This window comes from Neofelis nebulosa, chromosome X (assembly GCF_028018385.1).
Source record: "Neofelis nebulosa isolate mNeoNeb1 chromosome X, mNeoNeb1.pri, whole genome shotgun sequence".
NCBI classification, from domain to species: domain Eukaryota; kingdom Metazoa; phylum Chordata; class Mammalia; order Carnivora; family Felidae; genus Neofelis; species Neofelis nebulosa.
The window spans coordinates 98099048-98112924 of NC_080800.1; the positions used below are offsets into that span (position 1 = coordinate 98099048).

At 48.6% G+C, this 13877-nt stretch overlaps 1 protein-coding gene and 1 long non-coding RNA gene across 7 annotated transcripts in view; one reads left to right on the plus strand and one right to left on the minus strand.

Moving 5' to 3' along the window:
* Positions 1–28: 28 nt before the first annotated feature.
* LOC131502348 (uncharacterized) lies at positions 29–4509 on the plus strand. Its single transcript, XR_009257017.1, has 3 exons — positions 29–288; positions 2105–2212; positions 4375–4509. It is a non-coding gene; the product is annotated as an uncharacterized LOC131502348 (long non-coding RNA).
* Positions 4510–7281: 2772 nt separating this feature from the next.
* The window catches only part of SEPTIN6 (septin 6), a 67911-nt gene continuing 61315 nt past the window's right edge, over positions 7282–13877 (minus strand). For 3 of the 6 annotated variants that reach the window (XM_058713076.1, XM_058713070.1, XM_058713074.1), the window contains one exon: positions 7282–10363. In XM_058713076.1, the coding sequence (XP_058569059.1) occupies positions 10339–10363 (25 nt within the window). In that variant the 3' untranslated portion in view covers positions 7282–10338. Of the gene's footprint in view, positions 10364–10910; positions 11585–13877 lie in introns of those variants that run through there. The other 3 variants (XM_058713071.1, XM_058713073.1, XM_058713072.1) reach the window with 2 other exon arrangements.

The window sequence follows — 13877 nt, forward strand, 5'->3', positions numbered from 1 at the left end:
TGCCGCCCCGAGGTTGTGAGGCCAGTACGCGTGCGCCGCGGCTGTTCCCTAACTTCGAAATCCCGTCGCCGAATCTCGCGCGACGTACATTTTTTTTTTTTCCTCCTATGACGACTACGGGCCTTTGACGCACTACGGAGACGAGCGGGGGGCGGGGATTTCGGGAAGGGAATTTTGGAAGGTTCTCCGACGTTCGGGAACTTGAGTCCGTAAAATCCCTGGAAGGCGCCGGCTGACGATTGCTGGCACGACGGCTCGGCCGACGCTTTGGCCTGGGTTTCCGAGCGGGTGCGACAGTGGGACCGTGCCCTTTGGGGAGGGATTTAGGTTTGGATTTCACACTTAAAAAAAAAAAAAAAGTCAGCTCGCCCAGGCGCCTTTTCTTCAGAGGCTAGCTTGAAAACCTCTGCCCCGTGCGTCATTAGCTTTGTATTTTATTGTGAAAACGTAGGGGAAAGGTCACGCTTGCAAAGAAAATCATCCACAGCGCCGCGTCTCAAGCCGGCCACTTGTATCGTCCGTACGCCATTCCAATTGCGGACAAATGGAGACACCATGTTGACACGGTGCTGACCGCAGTTGCAAGCAACTCCGTATACCATGTACCAATTTAAAACGCGCAACATAGTGCATTCCAAAAGGGGCCGAAAGAAGAGGGGGGGGGAAAGCTGCACAGTAGCAAATGGCTGAATCACTCTGGAGTGAAATGTGTCACTCTACCTGTGGAGCTTCTTCCCTCAGTGTCTGCCGCCAACCCGCGCTATTCAAGTAATCAGGGAGTGTCTCTCAGCGGGAATTTACACAGCACCTAATGTATGCTCAATATAATGGAAATACAAAGGAAAAAGGAACAGGGGTATTTCTGTTATCCTAGAACTGATTACAGTCTTGGGGGGGGGGGGGGAATAGTCCTGCGGAAAACTCAACGTCCCGCTGGCAGGACCATTGGATGAGGTGACTTTGACCCATTGCCCTCTTTTTTTTTTTTTTTTTATTTATTTTTGGGACAGAGAGAGACAGAGCATGAACGGGGGAGGGGCAGAGAGAGAGGGAGACACAGAATCGGAAACAGGCTCCAGGCTCCGAGCCATCGGCCCAGAGCCTGACGCGGGGCTCGAACTCACGGACCGCGAGATCGTGACCTGGCTGAAGTCGGACGCTTAACCGACTGCGCCACCCAGGCGCCCCAACCCATTGCCCTCTTTAAGTCTTTAAATGACATACTTAAAAAATATGTTTATCTAGGGGCGTCTGGTTGGCTCAGTGGGGTAAGCATCTGACTTCGACTCAAGTCATGATCTTGTGGTTTGTGAGTTCGAGCCCCGCGTGGGGCTCTGTGCTGACAGTTCAGAGCCTGAAGCCTGCTTCGGATTCTATGTCTCTCTCTCTCTCTGCCCCTTCCCCACTAGTGCTCTCTCGCGCACTCAAAATATTATTTATCTTTGAGCGAGACAGAGAGCGAGAGAGCATGAGCAGGCAGGTCAGAGAGAAGAGAGAAAGAGGATCCCAAGCAAAGAGAGATCGGGAGAGAGAATGCCAGATAGTGTAGATCCTGACGCGAGGCTGGAACCCACCAACCATGAAATCACGACCTGAGCCGAATCAAGAGTGGGCACTTAACCGACTGAGCCACCCAGGCACCCCTAAATTGTATATATTTTTAGATGACATATTTCTCATTGCGTGACACATCTTATGTGTAGGGGTGTATGGACTAAGAAGATATGGCACTTTTTACAGCTTCATAATGATTTATTTCCACGTCTGTCCCATTACACAGAGTGCACTTGGTTTCTCAATGGTAAGCATTCAGATTTATCGATGTCATGGTGGTCTTTAAGTCAGAGAACACGATACTAGGAAGGAAGCTCAGAGCTCATACATTCAAGTCACCCTTGTATGAGTCACAAAAATAAGGCCCGAGAGGTAAAGTGACTTGCTGAAGGGTGTAGACCGTTCCCGGCCAAGCTGAGATCAGAATCTCGGTCACCTGACTCCTTAGCCAGAGCTCCCCCAGTCATTTGCACTGCTCTGAGTTTGTTTTGCTTTGTTTTTTTCTTCTTCCTCACAGAATGTATCACCTTTTGAAATTCATTTCGTACAGGTTGGCTATTCCCGCCCTGCCCCAACAATGGCAGCTCCATGAAAACAAGGAACTTACCCATTTCGGTTTTAGCACCACCAACACCTGGCTCCTGTAGACGCTCCATAGGTACTTGTTGAATTAAATGAATTGCTGAATGAATGAAGGCTCTTCCCATTGTCCCAATCTCGTGAAATTCATTTTCTTGGAGCTTACATTTTAAGCCGATTTATTATTTCACAGCTGGGTTAATTTCAGCCTAAACTGCCAACTTTTTATCACAATCAGCATTGTATTCAATACACATCTCTCCTAGAAAGAGATTTGAAAAAAATAAAAACTCCTTCCTCTCAGCTTGGATTAAAGCTTTCCCACCATATAGCAACAAATAATTGCAGTCTGAGTTTTGAACTTGGGTTATAAAATGAAAGGCTGGGGCACCTGGGTGGCTCAGTTGGCTAAGTGTTGGACTTCAGCTCAGGTCACAATCTTGCCTTTCGTGAGTTTGAGCCCTCCATCAGGCTCTGCACTGCAGAGCCTGCTTGGGATTCTCTCTCCCTCTCTCTCTGTCCTTCCCCCGCTCTCTCTCTCTCAAAATAAATAAACTTACAAAAAAATGAAAGGCAATGAAACTGATGTTAGGGGCCATTTCCCCTGGGACCACCATAACTGGATTCCATTTGTAATTCCCACTATGGAAAAAAACACTTCCATCCTCTAGAAAACGAAACAAAAACTTGCATGATATTCCATGACCTTCTTTCCCTGGTAATCCTTCTGATCAAAAAATCCTTTAGCCAACCTGTCTTCAGCCCAGTGAGTAAGAGCTGAAACCTCTAAGCAGAATTATCTGAACAATGGTTGAAGGGAGGTGTGGGAGGGAGCAATGAGAAAGTCAGCCATCACAATCTTTTAAAACAATTTTTTTAATGTTTTATTTATTTTTGAGAGAGAGACACAGAGACAGAGTATGAGCAGGGGATGGGCAGAGAGAGAGGGAGACACAGAATCCGAAGCAGGCTCCAGGCTCTGAGCTGTCAGCACAGAGCCTGACGCGGGGCTCAAACCCATGAACCACTGGATCATGACCTGAGCCGAAGTCAGATGCTTAACCAACCGACTGAGCCACCGAGGTGCCCCAAGGCAGCCATCACAATCCTAAAATGATCCAGAAACTTGGTGTAATCATCCATCGTCCTCTCCTCCATCATCTTTCTCTGCTCTAACACAGGCCCTTGCCACTGTCTTTACACTACACACACACACACACACACACACACACACACTGACAGCTCTGAGCTGTCCTTTCCCTGCCCTTTCCTGTGGGGGAGTCAGTGAGGGATGAAAAGAGGGAAACCTGGAGCCTGGCCCTACCCCACCCCCATAAACGACCCCAGAAATCAGATCACCGAAAATTCTTGACCACAGTAGTCTGCACTACAATATCCTCTTGTGGAATGTTTCCTAGTGGATCAAAAGCAGTAGCTGAGTGCTCCCACTGATCAACTCTTGGTAATTTGAGCATCAAAATTATTAAGGACAGCAACGAACTATTGAAAAAATAGGAAGCCTTGAGCCACAGCGATACGAAGTAGATAAAGAAGTAACGTGGGAGAAGGGAATGCCCTCACTTACTATGTGCTGACCAGTAAAGATGAAGGGAGTGCTCGAGTTGGAAAATCGTCATTTTGCAGATTGGTTCAGGCAAGAATTATCAATAGATGCTAAATCTAGGGGGGGAATTTTTGAGGAGCAGTAGGATATGTGCATGAACTTATGGTTTCCCCCCCACCGATTATTAGTAGCAAAGAAGGGGGGAAAAGCCCCAGTAATTATATAGTGGAGAAAGTGGGCAACACCTTGACCTAAAATGAAAATAATCTATTTTTTTAAGATTTTGTCTCATTTAAAGTTTATTTTGAGAGAGAGAGAGAGAGAGAGAGAGAGAGAGCAAGCAGGAAAGGGGCAGAGAAAGGGAGAGACAGAATCCCAAGCAGGCTCTGTGCTAACAGCCTGATTGTGGGGCTTGAATTCACAAACCATCAGATCACGACATGAGCCGAAACCAAGAGTCAGACACTTAACTGACTGAGCCACCCAGGTGCCTCAAGTATGTGGATATACTTTATAGTATTCTCATAATTTAATTCCAAAATTAAATGTTTGAAAAGTGAAATAACTCCCTACCTTGCTGAAAAAATCTCAATCTAGCTACCTCTTAATTACTTTTTATTGTGTGTCCAACTTTACTGGGCTCTCTGAAGCGCTATAAATGATGTTCCTACCCTTAGGAAGCTTAACATCTCTTGGGGAGGGATGTCTCTGAAGCAGGAGGCAGCAAAGATAAGAGTTCAACTAGCAAGTCTGAAAATGGAGAAGAGATCAGGATACGTGGATGGGGTCAAGAAGGACGTCGAGGAGAAGGTAGGGCCTGAGCCTCGAAAGCAGGATCTAAATCAGTAGAGGATATTTTAGACAAAGTCGCCAAATAGTTTCTGTAACTCCAGGAGAGGCCTGTGCAGACTGAGGGACTAGAACGAAGACTGGGTATCAGGAAGGATCGAAGCATCTGGTTGAGTAGATGAGATGCGGCTAGCCTGTAAGTTCCTCAAAAGCAGAATCTAACTGAATCTCATGCAAAAGTATCCCCCATAGCATAGGGCACTGGGCCGCACCCACAGAAGGTGTTCAGTATATCCTTATTGTTAGATTGAGCACAAGTAATTTAAGCCCAAACCCAAAATAAGGAGTTTGGCCCCAAGTCTATACATAACAGATAGACATATACTTTTTTACAGGTGTTGAGCCCAGGGCAGGGACTTTCTAAAGCCCAAGCCAAACAAGCTAGGAGGTGGTGCAGGATCTGGAGAGACACCAGTGTAAGGTAGGACCAGGCAGCAAAACCACCGTGAGGTACCACTGTTCTGATACAGAACTCTTTCAAGGGGTACCCATATTTGAAAAGAGTGGCTTTGCAAGAAAGCTGTGCTTGTAGCAAAGAGAGGAGTCTCCCTAAGTGGGCACATTTCAGATAGCAGAGGGTACTGCTTAATCTCAGGGCTTACAACTGGAGCCCTGGTTGCTGGGTCTTTGTTGAGGGTTCTAGGGGCCCAGCTCTCTCCCTAGAAGCAGTTGGCTTTGTCACCTGCTCAGCAGTGCCCCAGGAGCACGCCCTCATGGCCACAGCAGGCCCCTGGCCCCACCGATGCTCCAGCAAAACTGTATGCACATTTTAGTTAAACCCATCCCCCACGCCCCCCCCCCCCACTACCTTGCATTAAGTGTTCAGCCGTTTGTCTTTATTTCTGATTTCTTTCGACTGGCCAGTTACTTCTAATACCCTTGGGTTTGTTGATGCATCACTAAGCACTAAAATGCATTAGAGGTGGGGTCAGCAAACTACAGCTCACAGGCCCAAACCGGTCCCACCGCCTGCATTTGAAAGGCCCTCATGCTAAGAATGGTCTTTACATTTTTGGATGGTTGGACAAAATCAACAGCAATAATTCAGGACATGGGAAAATGAAAATCGCGCGTGAATTTTATTTTTATTTTTTTAATGTTTCTTTATTTTTGAGAGAGAGAACGAGCTGGGAAGGGGCAGAGAGAGAGAGGGAGACACAGAATCTGAAGCAGCCTCCAGGGCTCAGCACAGAGCCTGATGCAGGGCTCGAACTCACAGACCGCAAAATCATGACCTGAGCCAAAGTCAGACGCTCAACCAACTGAGCCACCCAGGCGCCCCTCATGCGTGAATTTTAAATTTCAGTATCTATAAGTAAAGTTTTATTGGCACCCAGCCTATGCTCCGTCCTTTTACATAGTTATCTATGGCTGCTTTTGTGTTTGTGCTATAGTAACAGTTGAACAGGTTGCAGAGGCCACATTGCCTGCAAAGCCTAAAATAACTTACCAGCTGGTCCTTTACAGAAAAAGTTTGCTGACCCCTGGCTTACAACAATGGTTCTCAATATGGGACGATTTGGCCCCCCAGGAGGCATTTGGCAACGTCAGGAGACATTTTTGGTTATCACAACTTGGGGGGAGAGGTGGGTGCTACTGACTTCTAGTAGGTAGGGACGCTGCTGAACAGGCTACAATGCACAGGGCAGCCCCTAGACACAGAAGTCTCTGGCCTCAAAAGTCAATAGTGCTGAGGTTGAGAAACCCTAGATTAGAGGAACCTAAAGTACTCCAAGTAAAGGGAAAACTCCATCCTTAATAAGGGCTGTGGCTTATGGAACAACCAGGTCGTTAAGTTACATTAGCTCACGTAGCTTTCACAATCACCCTGCAAGGGAATTACTTATATTCTCCTTTTACAGAGAAGTTTTTAACCCAACTTGCCCCGGAGCACACACGGATAGCAAGGGTGCTTGGCTCCAGAGCCTGTATTTTTCCACACCTAAGTGCCCGCCCCTGCTCAGTGACGTCATAAGCGAGTGTTTCTCTCTCTCTCTCTCTCTCTCTCTCTCTCTCTCTGTCTCTCTCGACTGCCCCCTAGTGTGCGAGCTGCGCAGACGCAGGCCAGTGTCGTTTCCTCCGGTACAGAGAGGATAGGGACCACGCTAGGGTCTCCCGCATCTGACCAATAGGAAAATGAAGCCGAGGAAAAGAAAACCCTACCTCGACTGCAACCGGAATTGTCGAAAACTGACCGTCCTCCCCTCTTGTCTACTTTAATGCTGGGGACAACAGAAGGCTTCCCTCCCTGGTAGACCCAGGACATAAAGTCCTACTTGCTATCTATAGAATGCTTTTCCAGTCATAAAGAACAGTCATGTTCATGAATTTTCGGGATGCTCACATCACAGAGTTACATGAAAGAAAACATGCGGCGCAGAGTTCTGAATTTGCTTCAGGAATCAAAACTCATCCCAGAATCTTGGGAGGATCTGGCACTTCATTTCCAAGACACCTTTTATCCCGGAGGATAATCAGCTCAATGCAGCAGTTAAATCCACGCTAATGAAGGAAAAGTAGAGGACTTCCTGCCCCACCCCCACCCCGCCCCGTGGGAATTTCAGGCCTAAATGGGGAGGAGGGGCACAGCAGGGCCCACCTCCTAAGATTGCCTACCGGCTCACCTCCCTGAGCCCCTTAAGTCATTCACTTGGAAGGCAGCCACCCACTCCGCCCAGAGCAAGCCGTGGTGGAACGCATCCCTTAAGGATTTAAGATCAGATCACACAGCCATCGAGCATTTCTTTGAATTTTATTGAAAATTGACATGGACGTTAGAAAGGTACCAAGCTAAACAGTGCTGGTTTCGGGAGGTTTCTCCTGGCGAATGAAAGCCCCAGAGGGGCAGTGACTGGTCACACTCTTGAGCGGAAAAAAAAAAAAAAAAAAAAAGGGAACGAAGGAGAAGAAAGGAAAAACAAACACAGATTCTGGAAAACATGCAAAGAGGCTCTCTCAGGAGACCCTGGACAGCGGAATGGCAATGGTGGTAGGGCTATACGGGAATAAGCACACTCACATACATGGTATTTTGATGCAAGTTAAACCAATGAATTCAAGGCAGATTTCTCAACATCAAAGCTCTCCTTGCAGAACCCGGGTTGGACGGAACCCTCTCTCAAAACCCCAACTGGCCTTGGAGGGTTGAATGAAGTCATTTTGCTCTAAGTTTAAACCCGCCTCCTGTCTCTGCCTTCCCCACCTGAGTGTTAGTGGATCCACTTCCCCCCTTGCTGGGAGGGGAGGTCTGCAGAAGGTCTGTGAATGCTGAAGATAGGACTGTCACGTGGCTTTCTCTTCCGTATTCAAAGATGTTTAATAGTGGCCTTAGACAGTCAACCCATCGAACCGGAGAATTGGCATTTAAAGAGGAAAAACAGAAAACTTGTGAACAGCACATCCACACCCACAGCTGAGGTCTCCGGCCCCAGTCACTTACACTTGGGTGAGTCGTCTGCAGTTGTCTCTCTGAGGTCACATTTGGTCCATTCTCCAGCTCTGAAGGTTCTTTTCCTGCCTTGTTAGGTTAGGACATTTCCACTTAAAATACCAAGTAAGTCAGGAGAGAGCTTCTTGCCTGGACACAGGGACACATGAACACTTGTGGAGTGTGCAGTGTGTGTGTGCGCGCGCAGTTTGAGGGGAGAGGGGGTTGGTTCGTTTCTGGTTTGAGACAATATGGAACCCTAACTCTTCTATAATGGCAGTCTTCTCCTTTAGACTTAGTGCAGCTGCTGGAGACAAGATTAAAAAAAGCTAGAGAGGGAGAGAGAAAAGAGAAAGAAAACACGAAATTAGCCGAAGAAAAAGGACATCCAAAGTAAGACAAGGCAAGGGGAGTGGGCAGTGCGAGGTAGCAGAGATTATACTTGGAGAAGACAGGTTAGAGATGGGGACACTGGGAAATCTGCCGAGAAGGTTTTTAAGAACACCACACACCAGTTTAAAGCTTCTTGTTTTAATTAAAAACAGCCACATGTGAATGCCAAATGATTAAAACCAAAACCAAAACCAAAAGTGATCTGCACCTCAGGTAGGAAAAGCAAACTTCTTGGCTTAAGAGAAATGAGGGTGTGTGTGTGTGTGTGTGTGTGCGCGCGCGCGTGTGTGTGTGTGTGTGTGTGTGTGTGATCGTGATCACATGTGGGGATTTTCCAGGAAAGCTCGGACCATTTCTAATGACTGGTTTTGTTTCACCTGAAGTTAACAGAGTATTTAGGGTACTTAAGAAAAACAATAACCATTGTACTAATTAAATAGCCTTTTCACTGCAGAAGGAAAAAAGAAACCCCTTTCTGTCTACAGTGAGAAAAGCTACCCAATAAAATAACTATTTTAACCCTTTTAATCGGCTTTCTAAAGGCCTCGTGTTCACTCCCAGGTTAGATTTTTTGTTTACCAAACTTCCTTGATTACGAGGATCATCTAGGGCACCTGGTAAAAAAGCAGGCCTGGGCCCCACTCCAGACTTCCAGGAAAGCCGACCAGCCAACAGGCACCGTCAGCAGAAACACTCCGTTCAGGAGCTGGCCTGGTCCGCTGCTTTGCCCGCCCCTGCCCACTCCATCCTCAGATATTTTTCTCTGGGGGGGGGGGGGGGGGACGGGACCCTTCAAAGGCCCTGTAATGCTAACTATTCATTTTCTCCGAACATTAAAAGACCTGGGTCTCCAGGAACATATAGGAACGGGTTGAATCCGTTTGTGAAATGGATCAGGAGTCAGGACACACTGAATGTCGCCTGGCTTCTGCTGTGAAACAGAACTGGGACATCTGGCAAGTCCCTGGACCTCTCTGGGCCTCAACTGCCCTTACCGGGGAGGGGCGGGCGAAGCGGGTCATTATCTGTTTAATGGACCGAAATTTCTCCCTCGAGGCGAAATTTCTGCCTAGTCCCTGAAGTCCTCCCAAAGGCTGGGTGGGCTACTACTTTTGAAGTTTTCAGAACTCCTCAGGTCTCTAGTAGTTAATCCGTAAACAAATGTAAATGAGGGGGCCTCCTACTTGTAATGCAAATAATAACCCAGAATAATGGAGGTCCACTGGTTGTTTAAGTTTGAGGTTCTCGGGAAATAGCTGTAAAACCGGACACGGAGACATCAAAGCTGCAAATAAGATGCCTTTCCCAAGGAGACTTGACAGCTTTAACGTAGCATCTCTCTGAGCTACTGGCTGAGTATCCACGTTTTTGTGTGTTTTATACTGTTTTGAACCTCCAAGCACGGGGTCTCCAAACATGCTCCACGATGAGACTTTCTAAAGGCCCTTTCTAGTTTCTCAAGAAACTAGCTTATATTTCATACTCGCCTCTGGTCACTAACCAATCAGTGACTCACCAAACAATAACACAGCAAAACCGCGCGCTTGTTCTGCCAGCAAGAAAATGTAAAGTGTGTGTGTGTGTGTGTGTGTGTGTGTGTGTGTGTTTGTTTTTTCTACTTTTCGCTTCCTACCATGGAAGAGAGGAAACCCCCTCCCCATTCTCAACACTGCAAAAAGCCCGGAAAATTTGGCATAGCCTGGTTTTAACTGTGTGTTTTTGAAGAAGAAGGAAAAAAAAGGCGATAAGGAAAAAAAAAAAGACCTCAAAAAAACCAGAAATACAAAAGAAGGTCATGATCAGTGCCAGTGGACTCGGAGGCAGAACTCAAAAGAAGAAATGGGGCTCAAAGTGAAGTACACGGCAGGGGTGGGGGATGCTGCCTGGCACCCCAAAGGAAAGCTGTCAGTTAAAATAGGAGCCTTGGCTTTAAAAGGCTAAATGGAGTCCAGTCCAGCTGTAGCAGGGGATACTATTCAGTACACAGCCATGGATTACTGCAAAGGAAGGGCAGAGAAACGGCGTGTTAGCCACACATCATTGCCAGGTGACCTTCAGCTCGCTCGCTCGCTCGCTCTCGCTCTCGCTGGCCAAACACCAAAGGCCACACTGTACCTCGTGGCCCTGACATTGGAGGGCTCTTTACCTCACACGGGTTCCCAAAGTCACTATCAGGTGGGCCCGTGATAAAAATTGGGGCTGGAACAGTTTTAGACTGGAGATAAGGTTTGGGACCTTCCAAAGCACAACACCTGGTGTTTGCCTCCCCAACCGATTGTCTCGCCTCTTCTTATGGGGGCGGGGGGAGGGGGGGGACACATGCAAAATACAGATTAAAACTCCTGACGTGCGCTAAATAGACGGGAAGACCCATCAGTGCAAAACTGAAGACATTGCTTCTTTGACCGCTCGGTTTGGCAGTTTCCAACGTGGGGCTGCTACCGGCTCTGCCTGATTGGGGTGGTGTGGAGCCCTAAGGGAGATTACAAAGATACTGAGACACCTCAGAAGAATTCCAGAAGTCTATCATTGAAGACACTAGGCTGGTGAGAATATTCAGGTTTATTCTCCCTTCTGCATTTGTGGGGTACCCGGCATTATAGAGAGGAGAAATCTATGCTATGTTCTTCGGCGGTCGAGTTTTCTGGAAAGGGCTCGGCGTTAACTAAACGCGTTCTGGATTTTTAACACAACTTGAGTGCACTTACTCGCGGAGCAACTCAAAACTGGAAAGGGCCGGGCTCGGAGGCCAGAGGGAAGAGGCACCAGAGGACCCCCTACTGGAGCCCTCTCAGAAGGGGCCGTGGCCCGGTGCCTGGGGACCGAGGGGAAGAGCTGACTGGCTCTGACCTGGCCACGGTGGACGCAGATACTTCGGGGGAACAAGCAGCAGTCACGAGCAGGGGAGCTGGTGGTGGGGAAGGGCAGATGGGACCATGGGACGTGTCACAGTGTGGCAAAGATGGCCGGGAGAGGCCGGCGGGGGAGGCGCCAGGAGGGGGGGCTGGGATGCGCCAGGCATCTCCGAACCACGGCGACTGCTGGCTTCTCGGCCAGAGGCCAGACAACATCCTCAGACTCCCGGGCTTCTACAAACTTTGGCAGGAAGAGAGGGGAGGGCACAGGTGGCGTGCTCCCCCGGACGTGTTAAGGGGGAGTTAGAGAAAGGGAGGCCCAGCTCTGTTGCGCAGGAAAAGGGCGTCTACAGGAAGCCCAAACTGAAAATGAAAAGAGAAGTTGGGTTAATGAACGGATGGATTAATGTACCAAAAAAAATAAATAAAAGGTTAGAAGAAAATTGTCATGACGACTAATGGATAATTAGAATACAGCTATGTTAGAATAGGGTCTTACGGCATTGGCTCCTGGGAACATGCTTTCTCTCTCACACACCCCCACACACCTCTGAATGGCAGGACAGTGGCATTAAGCTGGCAAAATCATCATCAACAGCCACAAGAATACTTTCTTCTGAATTACCAGGTCCTAATGCCCCCCCCCCCCACGCAGACACTACAGGAATCCTGTCAGCAAATCTCCAGGTGGCCTCAGGCCACTGGATAGAGCGCCAGGCTCTCGGGCTCTCGGCCACCACCGACTGCCCTGTCCCTTAGGGGAAGCAGAGGGGGTGGAGCTTACTTGGGAGCAGCTCCAGTCAACTGACTGGTGCCCCGGGGCAAGACCGTTGGAGAAGTATCCGGGGATGGTTGAGGGGTTCTGCAATAGGGTCCGGACCACAGTTACCTGACAAACCTGAGCTACGGCAAATCCATTATGGGTTTGTGTTCGCCCAGCACTTTCACCTTGCTGTCATTTAAACTTTCATGCCGGTGACATTAGCAAAGCAAGTAGTATCAATCCCCTTTTGAAACTTACGAGGAGACTGGGGAACAGAGATACCGACGGACGTTACCGTGGTCACAAAGAAAGAGTCACGGGATCAGAACCTGAATCCTTTGGCTCTTTAATCAAGACTCTTTCCATCACACTGACGTGTTCCTGACAACTCCTTGCCTGGGTTTCTAGCCTCCGTTTTATCACCCGCAAAGAATACGTTTATCTCATTAAATAAAGGCTATTAGATATTTGCGAGGGATAGTTAAAAGCATGTGCAGATGTGAGATGTGAGTATATTTGTAGTCACTTCCTCAGAGTGAACATATCCACACACCCACACATTCTCTCCCTCTCATGTGAATAGCCATTTATACCAGAAATTAGGCGTTCTGCATTCTTGTTCCAGTTCTGCCACTAACTCACTGTGTGACCCTTGGTAAGGCTCCGCAATCGCCCACTCCTCCGTTTGCTCATCTTGCCAACTGAAGATTATTCCTTCCTTCTCTACCTCACATGATTGTTGCAAGGTGAAAAGAATATATCGTCCGGAGACACGCTCTGGAAAGTGTTAAAACACTGTACAAAATGCTCACCTCTTATTTTAGTCTCTCTACTCCCGAGGGGAAGAGAGGCCTCAACAACACCGCGATGGCCTATGCTCTGGGCTGCACGGGAAGGTGGATATATTTCGGCGTGTGTGTACTGTCCACGTGCTGCACGCCCCCCACACACGCGGGTCAAGGGGCCAGTAGCCACCGACATACGGTATCTGCGACTGCGTACGGGTCACAGAGGAATCTCTCTTACAATTGCAGACAGCAGGCCGCAGCACCTCAAGCAATTTCGAAAGCAGTGAGGGAACAGAGAGCCTCCCTCTGCTGGCACTCCAGTTAATGAGGGGTGGCCTTTGTGATCCGCCCCTGGACGGAGGGCTTTGGGGAGGGGACAGGCTTCCTTTGTGGCTTTCAGATCCCATGGGGCCAAGGCCTCCCTCCCCTATTTGGATTGGAACCACTTTCGCGGTCTACTGGGGAGAAGCCTGCCAGGAGAAGCCGACACTCGGGGTTGGGGTTGGCTGTTCCCACCGTGTGCCAATTGCTTCTCACTGGTACGGCGCGGCTTTAATGATCGTTTCGCCAGAATTCATTTTCATAATGGCTACCGACAGCGATCTACTCAGGGAAACCTGACCCGAGCTGTGACAAGCCACGTGCACCGAAACCCGAATCAACTGAGACCTAAGCTACCGCGATACAGCTTTCCTGCTGTCCTCACTGAAAATGGGGGAGCAAAGAACGGAGCTCCTCTGGGCGTCAGCCACTTGGCTGGGCACCAGAACTACAGCAGCGGACACACGCTGTAGGAGCTCGTGGCCTTCCTAAATGGAAGTCGGCCCTTTCATTCCTGTCAACCAACAGGGGCTCCGAGACTCGCCTGTCAGCCAGACAGTACATCATCTCGTTGTTCTTTGAGGGTTGTTCCCTTTGGCTGTTTCAGGGGCTTTATGTTTCAGAAGCCTGCCTGGACTTCCTCTTCGAGATTTGCTTGAAAGTAGGATGTTTTGCCAGCTGTCCAAAGTCCCCAGAGTGGTAGCTGTGGCCATCGGTTTGGCGACTTCACAGTGGGCCTGCCATTTAAATCATAAACTACATTGGTGAGTGGGGAGAAGTCTTC